A 12,707-nucleotide genomic window follows, 5' to 3' on the forward strand; every position below is an offset into this window, starting at 1 on the left:
ATATTAAAGAAAGTGAAGAGAGCGAAATAAGCGATTTGAGTTATGGGAAATCTAGAGGACAAGTGTCAGGGGAAAGCTAGGGGGAAACAAATTAATGTTCTTAATAAGCAATCAGAGAAATCCGAACTGGTCATTGACGTGGGGAAAGGGCGAGAAGAATGACTGAGAAAAGGAGAGAGAGGAAGAGAGAGGAGGAACAAGAGATCACAATGTAAAAAGTGAAACGACAAGCGCCCTGCGAGAAATCCGGTTAAAGCAAATCAGCTTTCTTAATAAGCAATCGGAGGAAACCCCGAACCTTTTCATCAGCACTTCAGAGTCTCGGTGGAGGCAGAGCGGGACAAAGACAATCACGGACGGGCGTCAGAAATCTTTAGCAGATCGATGGCCTCGGGGAGTTATCTCCTTTTGGACGGTGCAGCAAATAGATTAAAGCTGCCACTGTCACTTTGTCAGGAGGAAAACGCTCAACTTTATTTTCCCGCTGAGGAGACGGAGGCAGGGATTCTGTGTGGTCGGCAGCTTTTCAGCACTGATACTCGCTGGACTGTGGAGCCTGTCAAACTGCTGCTGCTGTTTTCTCTGCTGTCCTAAAGCACTTTGTCTTGCATGCTTGTTCAAGACTGCTTTAAACTGCAACAATTTAAACTTTTGGCTTCCTGCTCTACTTAACCTCAGCGTCGGAGAGGAAAGTGAAATGTCAGTCCTTTGTTGGCTGACGGCTTTTGATCTGATCCTCAACCAGTAGCTTTGTGACTACAGATGCAAAGATTTTGACAAGTTTAGGTCAGTGAACGAAAAATGAAACCACCAATGAGCCACAACATTAGAAAAGGACTGATGGTTGTGAAGAGAATAGCATTAGTCTTGTTACAGTTAGTCCTTTCAATGTTGAGACTGATCACTGTTTATCATCATCTTAAGGAGACGTACTGTAAGAGCTAACAACCTGCGAACAAGTCCATACTCCTACATCCAGCAGACATAGAGCAACATAAGAATCTCATTGGAGTGTTTGTGTCCACCTGATGAGCACAAAGAGACATGAAAGACTGCAGGGTGTCCAAATTAAATTTGTCTTGTAAAGTATTCCAGGATGGGGTACCTTGTACAAAAATGCTTCAGAACAGCCTAAGGATTGTCCATCTAGATGATCCAGATCCATTTGAATCCAAAGGTACAAATTAATCTTCCTCCCTCTTTAGCTGGTCAGATGTTGTCACCATCTGTTGTTTAATGCCAGTGGGTGATGTACACTGCGTTCAGAAGAAGGCTGTATTTGAAAGTTTGTTGAGAGCCTGAGACACTGTCAGCTCAAAGAGGTCGTATGTGGCCACAGAGTTGGGGGTTGATTCTCAGTAGGTTCAGCGCTGCAAGCAGCAATTTCACATAACTGATGTCTAAATAGCAAAAATATGCACTCAAAGGAAATTGAATGAGTTGCTGTTTCATCACATACACTCTTACGAGCATCAGATTCTGGGTAGAATTTAGTAGTAAGATATGATCAGAGTTTGTCAGAGGCGCTTCCTGAAGACAGTAAATTCTAACAACAGAAACTTCTACATGTCCTCTACATCAGCTCTGTCAATCTGTGACTGAACACAATCTGTACTTGTTTACTTCCCATTCTGTCCCCTTTTATTACAAAGATTAAGATAAGAGAAACTTCACTGATCCTTGAGGGAAAGTGATTAAAGCTGCCTGTGTCATTTTGTCAGGACAAAGTGCTCAAAGTTATTTTTCCCTGCTGAGAGAAGAAGGAAGCGGCCTGTGAGAGACACCGGCTGGTCGGTAGCCAGCGGACTGCAGCGGCCTTGTTTCAGCTCGGCTCTTTGTTCCGCAGGAGGACCGTCCTCGTGTCTGTCCTGGTGGATTAGTTGCTGTGACAGAGACGCTTCAGAGGAGCTTTGATGTCGGTAGCTGTTGTGGTTTTGTAGATTTACAGATGAATTGGAGCACCTTGAGGGCAGAGCAGTCCAGTTCAGTCAGGGGTCTGTTTTGTTTTTCTTGCACTGTAAGAAAATTCCCGAAATGAGACAGAGTCAAATGGAAGATCATCCTGCTAAAAGTGTTTCCATAATGATTACCGCTGTTTAGGAGATGCCTCACACGCGTGTTTAAATGTACTCACTATAAACAGCAATACTCAGCCTGCTGAAAAATACATTAAGCAATTTTATCAGATGCTTTCATAAATGGTTAATGACATCCGTTCGTATCAGTAGTTTCTGTCATCCTGATTTTGGCAAAGCCAAAATGTTGGTTTGCAAATGTGTAAAAAAATCGTTTCATCAATCAATTCTCATCTAGATTCACCAAAATCAAACTACTTTAGCTCCATTTAAAGAATTTTAAAGTAAACCATTTTATGTTATCATTGTCAACAATTTATAATGCCCAAATATATAATCTCGCAAATATAATGCCCCAAAGTGAACAGCAATGTATTGTGTGTATGTAGCTATAGAATGACACAGCCTATGTAACTGTTGTCCAAATAATACTACAAACACATAAAAGTGCTGTATTGATGCATTCGGTGAGATATTCAATTTTCTGTCTGGACAAATTTAAACTTCAAATCAATGTTTAAAATAAAAGTAAAAACTAAATCACGTCCCAAATGTCAAACTTGTTTCTTTACACAAAAGTTGACACGTCCATTTCTTACAGAACGTTGACAGCTGACGTTGTGTTTGTGAGATTAAATGAGTAAAAAGCTTGAGTTAAAGAGCTTCTGCTCGCCATTGTTCAGTCCACACTGGGCCGAGCTTCAATACACAGAAATGTCTCTCCTTCCTTATCTAACACTCCCCTCCCTCCCCCTCCTCCTATCTATCCAACAGCATGTTCGTCTTGTTTCTGGGCTGCTAAGTCCAATACCTCAACACAGCTTTCTCTTTGAAGAGCCCCTCCACACACGCACACACACACACACACACCTTCCGTCCAGCACACGCTCACACTTATATACATTTAACTGCCCCCTAACCCCCCTCCAGCTCAGACTAAAAGCTCCCTCTCTTCTCTCTTTCTATTGAAAGTGACAGTGACGCTGCTTTATCAGGCACGGACATGTCTGTTCTTGCGTGTGTGTGTGTGTGTGTGTGTTTGAGATTGTGAGATGGGAAAACCCTCCCCAGCCCACTAGATAGATTATTGACAGGTAGAGTTTGTGTGTGTGTGTGTGTGTGTGTGTGTGTAATTTGTCGGTCAGGTTGTAAAGATCAGGGCAACAATTACAGCTTGCTGCTCCACTGGGCCTCACACACACTTTATACTGTCACTGGATATTAGAGTTAACAGGGAGGTGTGTGTCTCTCTCTGTGTGTGTGTGTGTGTGTGTGTGTGTGTGTGTGTGTGTGTGTGTGTGTGTGTGTGTGTGCATGTGTGTGTGTGGACAGATCTGAGGGTTGTGTCTGTGCATTTGTGCTTTTTAAGTCCTCTTTCTTCATAACACTGTTGTGTTTTCTGACCTTCTGTTCGTGTCCGACTTGTATCACTGTCTCTTATCTGTTTCCGGTGTTTTCTCTTTCTTTATGTGTGTGACAGGTGCGAGCGTTGCGACCGCAGCTTCACACAAGCGACGCAGCTCAGCCGCCATCAGCGACTCCCCAACGAGTGTAAACCGATAAACGAGAGCACCGAGTCCATCGAGGTGGATTAACCCCCCCGACTGTTTACCGACTGACACCACAGCCACATTATGGCAGCTTAAATTTGAAAATGAATCTTACTCCCTCCATTTTTTCACCCTCCTCCATCCATTTTTGAAACTTGAAGATTTGGAAAAACTAAAGAAATCCAGATGGGAGGAATCCAAAAATGCTGCTCAATCTTTTACTAGGAGTTTAAATCGAAAGCTGTACGCAGCGTAAGTGCTACCCAAGCATCAACCATCCATCAGTCTTACCTCTCTTTAGAGGAAACCAAAAGCAATGGACAAAAATAGATTTATATGACAAGTGTACAGCAAGAAAACTGCACTGATTTATATACAGATTCATTGATTTCATCCCCTTATTCAATGTAAAAGGGTTCATTCCATGCCAGCTCACCTCGGGCCTCCCAGTTCATGTCATGGATTTTTCTCAACAAAAAAAAAAACTTCTATTAAATTCATGTGACTTTGTAAAATCCTATCCCTGTACTCCAAATACTTTAAAAGTTTAAATTTCAGCGGTTTAGCGATCTTGATAGATAAAACTTCAGAGCCTAAAAAACCCACTTCCGGGGGGTTTTTTGACTGTAGATTTTCCCAAGAAGGATTATTTTAATTTCCTTGTAACTTTTATATGTGAAAGTTTATATATTCCTTGCATATATGTGGGGAGAAAAAATCAAATATATTATATTACTCTCTCGTAATGTGACATTCAGTGTTATTTATTTATCGGTAGATATTTGTAGAGTGTTGACTTAAAGGTTTTCTATCTGTCTGGTACATATCTTTAGCCTCTTTTTCATTGGGTTCAAAATTTCCAACTCGTTTGACTAATTTCTCACAGCAATAAATCCACAACTCAAAATGTATTTGGAGTACAGCTATATCATTTTACAAGTTTCCATGAATTTAATAGAAGTCTTGTTATTCACTTTTATTTTTATTTATTTTTTTTTTTTGCTTTTTTTTAAAATCGTGATTTGAACTGGGAAAAACATCTGGATTTTGGGTGAGTTGGCATGAAACGACTCTATAGTACAACTTGAAAGCTCACGGGCCCTCGATCAGTAGATACAGATATTGTTAATTAATTCACAACTTATAGACAGCGGCTGCTTGGTGGATATTAACTTCACAAAGGATACCAAAAAGCCATGCCTAGTAACTTGCATTGTTATGGAGTGTGTGAGTACACAAGCTGAGCCTTTGGAACAGCACAACAGAAGTCTGTCTGTCGTTACCGTCATTGGACCTCGTGATCAGGGAATAGTAATTTAATTGTCTGGGCATCAAGTAATCAGGCAGCTTTCAAGAGCCAGAATCGAATCACTTTAATACACTTGTTCATGTTCCAACTGCTCAGTAGTTGTTATTTCATTATTACATGTTGCCCTCGGCCGTCATTTTGATCTCAACTACACACCTGTAGCTTCATGAGGTCATCTGGCACAGTTGTGACGCCATCACGCTGACAATAATCTGTCCACAGACAGTCACATAATCACCTGCAGAATAGCTTTAACTTCTTCTGTGGTAGTTCCTGCTACAACAAGTGTCACCAGGACCACACACACAGTCTCACAGACTGAAACAAAGCTGTCCCACAGCTGGTCAAAAAAAATACTAAGCCGAGCAAATGAAGACAGAGGATTGTTTTTACCAATTTGTTGTCCTGGTGTTTAAGTGTGGAGGGAGATCTTTCGGAAAACAACCTGAAAATGGATGTCTTTTTTTAAGGCTGTTTTCAGATTTAGCTGCTTTAGTGTGACCGCGGTCTGACTGTTTGACTGACTGACTTCTGACATTAAAGCCACATTCATCCTGCTGGAGTGAATCCTGATTCAACCAAACCAAAGATGCTTTTTTTTCCCCCAGCAGAGAAGAAGAAGGGGTCGGGCTTACAAACTCTTTTTGGACGAGGATATTTATTGGAGACTTTTGGGAATCCTGTTTGGTTTCCCTCCAAAGAAAACTCTTTCCTGAAACCGGGACAAAAACAATGAAATACCAAAAAATTCAGACTGATGTTCTGTCTGTAGCTTTACTTCTCGGTTTCCTTTTTTTTTTCCTTTTTGCAACAGCGATGCCAAAGGAGGGCGCAACCAAAGCAAACAGACAACAGAGAATGCACAACGAGCATCAACACGGGCGCCTGAGGACGACGCTCAAGTTTTACATCATTAAATGAACATAATAAAATGACAAGGAGTATGTATTGTAAAAAAAAAAGAAAAGAAAAGAAAAACAAAGGACAAAAGAAACAAATTATATTTATCTTCTTGCTCATATCATGCTTCAGGCACTTTTGTTTTGAATTGTTGATAATTTAATTTTTGCAGCTCTGATGTTGGCAGACGAAAAGATGGCGGACAAAGAAGGGAAATACTGAAGAGATTATGGACATGATTTCTTATAGAAATAACCCCGCAGCTCATAAAGAGGTGTGCTAAACATAAAGCATGTGTTTAACAATGTATTTGTTTTAAAGTCAGTCCATGTTTTTTTTCTCACTTTGGTATTTAAGATATTTTCAGGGTTCAAACATTTCTTATGTTGTGTTCCATCCGTTCAGTTTTTATAACAATCAGTTTAATATAAAGGTGACATCTGATCATCTGAGGGCACAAATACTATCCACAAAGAGCAAATGTTTCACATGTCAAAATACTTCTCATGTCTCTCGCCATAAATTTCGTCTCATAGAGTATATTTGTTACACGATGCAAGTCTAACTCCATTCATAAGCAATCTCAAATGTGTAAATAGTCCTGTGTCTTTATGATACACTTTGTGTTAAAATGAGTGGGGGGTGTAAAAGCACAGTTATTACATGAACACCAAATAGGTTTCTGTGCCTGAAAGTTTAAAAAGCTTTAATAATAATAATTATAATAATAATAATAATAATAATACTAATAATAATCTGAAAACTGAAATTTCCCAAAGACCAACAGAGTGTTGAACATGGTGGATGTTAATCTGCAGCAGACCAAACCAAAACTCAGAGGGATGTTTGACCGCAGGAAACGCATTCAATTTTATCACACGGACGTCTGTAAGAGTTGCTGAGTTGCAGGTTGACTCGTCGTCAGAGAGTAGAGGTCGCGAATGCACTCTTAACACCCAACCGTCCTGATTTCTATACTATAAATACAAACAGCAGACATGGAAAATCTGATCACATCTCCTCCTGCTGGTTATGATAACGTGTGCAAGCTGTAACCGATTCTAACCTTCATTTTTAACATGTCACATTTAGGGGTCATATTAAACAGAAAATGATTAAATTCGTACCAAATGTTAGCCAAAATCAAATAGGTACAAAATCTGGATCATATAGGGCTGCTGGATTTAGATTAAGAAGCAGTTTGCATCTCTTTGCCCACTTTTGGGTCCCTATCAGCACCCAACACAGACCAGACCAGACAGTACGATTTTTCTTTTTCCCTTTCTCTCCGTAGTGTTGATCGACTTCTGTGATTGGCTGCCTGCAAAGGGTCCTCCAGCCTGTGAGTGGTCGCTCATTTACTCAGTCAGGTCGCTTCAGAAGCTGCTTGTTTTGTTGTTTGTTGGACCGTTTAACTATAAGCAGTTTTATAAGTGTGTATGAACTCCAGCACACCGGCTAACTTGCAAACATGCATATATTTGCGACTTTTCCAGTATTACACCTACTACACCAAAGGTTTTGCACGACGATGGTCTCGTACTGGAAGTCTACCCTTCCCGCTTCTACACACCTGGTTCATGAAATAGATGCGTAAAGTATTTTTTTTTTCTCCACTGTAATGTTTGGCAGATGAAACTTGAAGTTACCAACGCCTTTCACATGAGAAAATATTTAGTAATCATCACCTGTTTGGTGTCCCCCATTATCAAAGTAACTTATGAAAAACTATTACTTCATTAGCCCCAGTTTAGGCAATCCTAAATTAGTTAAAACAGTTGTGTTTTGGGTGGTTTATCTGCCTTTAGAGCAAAACTCTCATCAAGTCTGTGGTGTGTTAATGAATCCTGATGTCCGAGCGCTGTGACACCTTCTCATCAATCTCTTACGGACGTGTTTGTGTAACTAAAAGTGGAACCGTTGTGATCCAGAGCGAGACATCCCTTTGATCAGAATGCAGATTGATCCAGTGCTGTATATAGAAAAATAGCAACTATGGGTTTTTATATGATGGATGAGTAGGACTGAGGTGAAACAATGACAAGAACACAATGTGAATATGAACCAGAGGCCTGAGCCAATTCACTTTCTGTTCACATCTGCCAGGGTACAGAGGACGGACCTCGAGAACAAACTGAGAGAAAACTTGCGACAGAAAGTCCTTCAGCTGCCATTCAGTGAAAATAAAAAACACACCCTTTACTTACTGACCTAAGACAGACATCAGACATCAGGTTTGATGGCGACATGTTTAAATGTTTAAGCTTCAGTGGAGTTTGACAGTAGAAAACATTTTAAATTTCAACCTCAGTTATGTTTAAGGGCCCCTCCTCACTCGGTGACGAAGATGCAGCTTTGAGCCTTTTCTCTCCAGAAATGTTCAAAGTCTTTCTGGGAAATTAAAAAGTGCATTTTCAGTATAACTCCAGTCTTTGCCTAAGTATGTGAACTTAATGTTGTCTATTCTTTCAAAGTGAAAAATGAACCTTAAACTTTGTGTCCCGTCATGAAGTAAAGGTTTCTAAAAAACCATAATTGTATTACTGGCTGGAAAATCTTCTTGTGATGAAATCAGCCTCTTCTGGACAGAAACTGAAACTTGCTCAGCTCTTCTGATGATGATAATCATTTCCTCTGTAATATGACTGTCATGCCAAACAGAAAGACTCTTTGAATCCAGTTTGACTCGATCTTGTTTGCATGATTTTCTCTGACTCCTTTCCCCCCCTTTTTTTAAATGAATGACAAAATGAGATCAAAAACCAAAACGACATTGTTCCACAGGAAATAAAGCTCAAGTCCAGTTTTGATTCTTATCAGTGGTGCTCTCTGTGATTCTGTTGTTCTAAAGTTTGTGTGCAACTATTATTTTTCCGTAGTTTTTCAATAATTGCTCGGCTGTGATTGGAGCATCTAGAAAAGGGGTATGTCTTCTGTCCTGTCCCTCACAGATTACCTGAGGTTATCACTTCCATGTGTTTTGAGCCCAAGCAGTAATATGAATTGCCACACAGGAGGTTTAGTGGCCGATCAACAGCTGCCTCTACTTACTGCTAATAATCTGTAACACACACACACACACACACACACACACACACACACACACACACACACACACACACACACACACACACACACACACACACACACACACAGACACACACACAGCACCGCCTTGACCTCAGCTCTGTCACTCTGCAAACACAAACTGGACTTTCCACTCTCCAGTCTGATTTCAGAGATTATTCCTGCGAGGATTCGACAAATTCACCAAAACAAACAGAGTCAGAGCTTTCAAACATCAATCACAGCTGTTTTTTCACCGTGGGAACCGGATCCCAAGCCCGAGGCCGAGCAAATGATCACACGACCAAGGTTTCGTGTCCTTTTCTTTTTCTTTTTTTCTTGGTAAATGTCTGAATGAGTCCAGATTAGATTACATGTAATGAGATTATGGAAGTGGTAGTTTTAATTAGAAGCGGTAAGTGCGAAAGAAGAAAAACAAACCGAGAGAAACTGCTGACTGAGAAACGAGGCTGAGGAGGAAAAAGGGGTTTAAACTGTTTTGAGTTTGAGTTTTATTTATTTGAACAAGTTACAGTGAAAAAAGACATCAAAGAAATGTGAGCGGAGCGGGAGGAAAACCTCAGGAATGGCTCATTCGGAACCTAAATATAAAACATTCACATCGTGAAAGACAGGTCCAGATTTTATAGCAAGAAAACTCAGCAAAAGGCAGATGCATTAGTAACAGCTAATTATGTTATTACAATGATTGGTCACTTGGAAACCAGGTTGAAGTGGGGAGGAAAAAATAATAATTGCCAATAATAGTTGTAGACAACAGCCTTGACATCTGCAGGGATGTAAAATTAGATTACAAAAAATGCATGTTTGACCTTCTTAAAAATTTTCGTATCGTGAAAAGGCATCAGTAAATTGTTATGTGTCAGGACAACATATCAGTGAATCTGAAGTACCATGACAGTACATCTATTTCAAAGTATATTCAGCTGAACTGAATACAATTAAATATTCAATATTTAATTGTTTGATTTGTTTTTCCACTTTTATTCCACTTGGAGCAGAAACAACCTCATCGATCGTCACCTTTCACATCGTCTGTACCGGACGTAACATCGTTCCATCTCAGTGGTGTTTGTGTCCGCCTGATGAATGTAAGTCCAGTTTTTTTCACAGCTCAGCTTTGGTCTCTACCAGCTCTTGAGGGGAAAAAAATCTGTCTTTTAAGCTGCTGAATGCTCCACTTTGTTCACCAGCTACTCTCCAACTGCCGAACAGGTGCTTTATAAAACTTTTTCACCAAGAAACAGCTGACTGTTGAAAACGAAACCATAAAAGTTGCCAAAAGCAAAACAATGAGCTGATGGAGGCCAAAACGCTCCGTAGAGCTGAGAGAAACCTTTTTCTCGTCTCTCTCGGCACCTACGTTACATCTGACAAGCGGTTACAGACCTAAGATTGTATTTACGACAGTGGTTTTGCACTGAATGGCACCAAATTCTACATAATGTTGCTTTTAACAAAGAATATCCATTATAGCAACTTTAAATATTGAAATAATAAAAATCATTACTATTTTCTTACTCTTAGTTTTCAGCTTCAAACGAAAGGATAAGCTGCTCCTCGACAGTCATATTTTTTCTCATATTGAACATAAAACCAGATCATCTGTGGCAGCTAAAGAGAAGAAGAAGATGATGGAGAGAAATAGGTTGTTAACAATAACTGTTTCAGTCAGGTGAAGTCAATCAGTGAAGTGCCTTGGCTGTGTGTGTGTGTGTGTGTGTGTGTGTGTGCGTGTGCGTGTTTGTGTGTAATGAGTGTAATGGTTTGCCTTTGGAGGAATTTCCTGTCAGGGGAGAAAATATTAGGCAGTCGAGAGGTCGCACTTTCAGAACCAATTAGACATGAAGCTGTGGAGTTTTTTTTTTTTTTTTTCACTTTTAATTGGAAACATGTTGGAGGAGAAAAGTGGGAAAGTTTCACTGTGAGAAAATATGTCGACTTGCTCTCCTGGCCACGAGTTAAATACATAATACATAAATACATTTATTACATGTCTGCCTCCACAATGTTAATAATTTGATCCATCACATCAGTCACAATGGCAGAAAAAAATGTTGCAAAAGAAATAATTTTGCATTTGATCCTTTTATAAATACAACTGATGATACTTCTGTACTTTTACTCTCAGATACGTGCAGCACTTTTACTTGTAACAGAGTACTTTTACTTTGTGTAATGGTACTTATACCTAAGTAAAAGATGTGAGTATTTCTTTCGTGTATGACTCTCTTCTGTGATGATATAAGAACAACAAACACTGTCACACCCGTCTGTGTTTCACTTTCATGCGTCACTCTCATGAAGCATAAATCAATTTAAAAAAAAAAAAAAAAGAACTTTCCATCGTCACTGTGTTTGTGTGACAGATGTATGTACAGCGTGTGTTCCCATGTACGCAATGTCGGTGTGAAGCTCTCAGCAGCCTGAAGAGTTTCACAGAGGAATTGTGGGAAATGGCGACGGCCCCTCAGCTTATGTGTTTACTGTATCAACAGTGAGGAAAGGCAGCACAGATTTAAACTGAACTTTATTTAACCCGCGGCACCGACGACAGATCAAACAGCTTCAATTCACGGCTCCTCCACGTTCACGCTGAAGGTTGTTTTGTTTTTTTCTGTCCTGAATTCTGATGAATTTCTGAAGAGAACAGAAACAGAACAGAGCGGGGACGTTTGATCTCCCGGTTATATTCAAAGAGGTTCACATTCTCTCAGTTAAATATGTTTGTCAATAGAACAGTTGTGTAAGACATGGCAGGTTTCAGTTTGTACTGATCGAAACTGATTTTCCAGGAAAGAAGTGAATTGGAACACGTGTAGTTCTCTGACAGCTGATGAAGATCATGTGACGGGATCAAAAGGTCCAGAGCGACTGCTGCTAAATGGACTCTGAGGCGAGGCTGGTTTGATTTGATTTAACCCTTCTCAAGAAAATATTTATTTCAGAAATGTTCAATTGATGAATCCAACCTGTTCTGTACGCAATACTGAGTGAGTGTTAAAGTGTGTGTGTGTGTGTGTGTGCGTGTGTGCAGGATTCAGTCAGTTATCAGTCGCAACAAGTTTTACAAGCAGGAATTCCAGATAAGAACACACACAGTTGATAAGATATTCGAGGAGGATTTCACGCTAAACCTCAACATCACATTTCTCCTTCTGTCTCTCTTCTCGTTATCTTCCTCTCCTCTTTCGCCCTCCTCCTCCTCCTCCTCTCAGTAGATGGATGACTTGGGAACATCTGTTCACCGTCAGCTCAGAGGGCCCACATGTCGACACACACAGATGCAGCAGCGTGTGCGTTAACATGTTGTTCTACATGTGATAACACGTGTCGTCTGTCTGCGGTCGTCCTCCAGCTGGTTCTGGTCTCGCTGCTCTCTCACATCTCTCACAACTTTCAGTCAAAGTTTAGTGTTTCATTTTGTTTGATGGGCTTTTATTTTTAAAATATGTCATCCAATATTATATTTTAGAGGTTTTTATTTTTGTTATATTTTATTTACTACACACATTTTGCATTTTTTTATAAAAAAAAAAGTTCTTTTTTCAACATATGTGCAGTTTTGGAATGTAATCAAGTACTGTACTTGGGTACAATTTAAACTACTTGCAGTACTTTATCTTTCTAACCACTACATACAACTACAGGTACAGAAAAAAAAAGGTGCATGATCAGCTTGTAAAATTCAACATTGTTATAAAATAAAATACCAAAGAGTATTTAAAATAAGATAAGCATCAGTCGTCGTTATATACAATAAAATTGCAGGAGACGTCCTGCTAA

At 39.8% G+C, this 12,707-nt stretch overlaps 1 protein-coding gene across 1 annotated transcript in view; it reads left to right on the forward strand.

The window, feature by feature from the left end:
• Window positions 1-8,650, forward strand: part of prdm6 (PR domain containing 6) — a 105,651-nt gene extending 97,001 nt beyond the window's left edge. The window contains exon 9 of the mRNA XM_030418407.1: window positions 3,556-8,650. Within this exon, the coding sequence (XP_030274267.1) occupies window positions 3,556-3,670 (115 nt within the window). The 3' untranslated portion in view covers window positions 3,671-8,650. The remainder of the gene's footprint in view (window positions 1-3,555) is intronic.
• The last annotated feature ends 4,057 nt before the right edge of the window (window positions 8,651-12,707 follow it).

This window comes from Sparus aurata, chromosome 5 (genome assembly GCF_900880675.1).
Source record: "Sparus aurata chromosome 5, fSpaAur1.1, whole genome shotgun sequence".
NCBI classification, from domain to species: domain Eukaryota; kingdom Metazoa; phylum Chordata; class Actinopteri; order Spariformes; family Sparidae; genus Sparus; species Sparus aurata.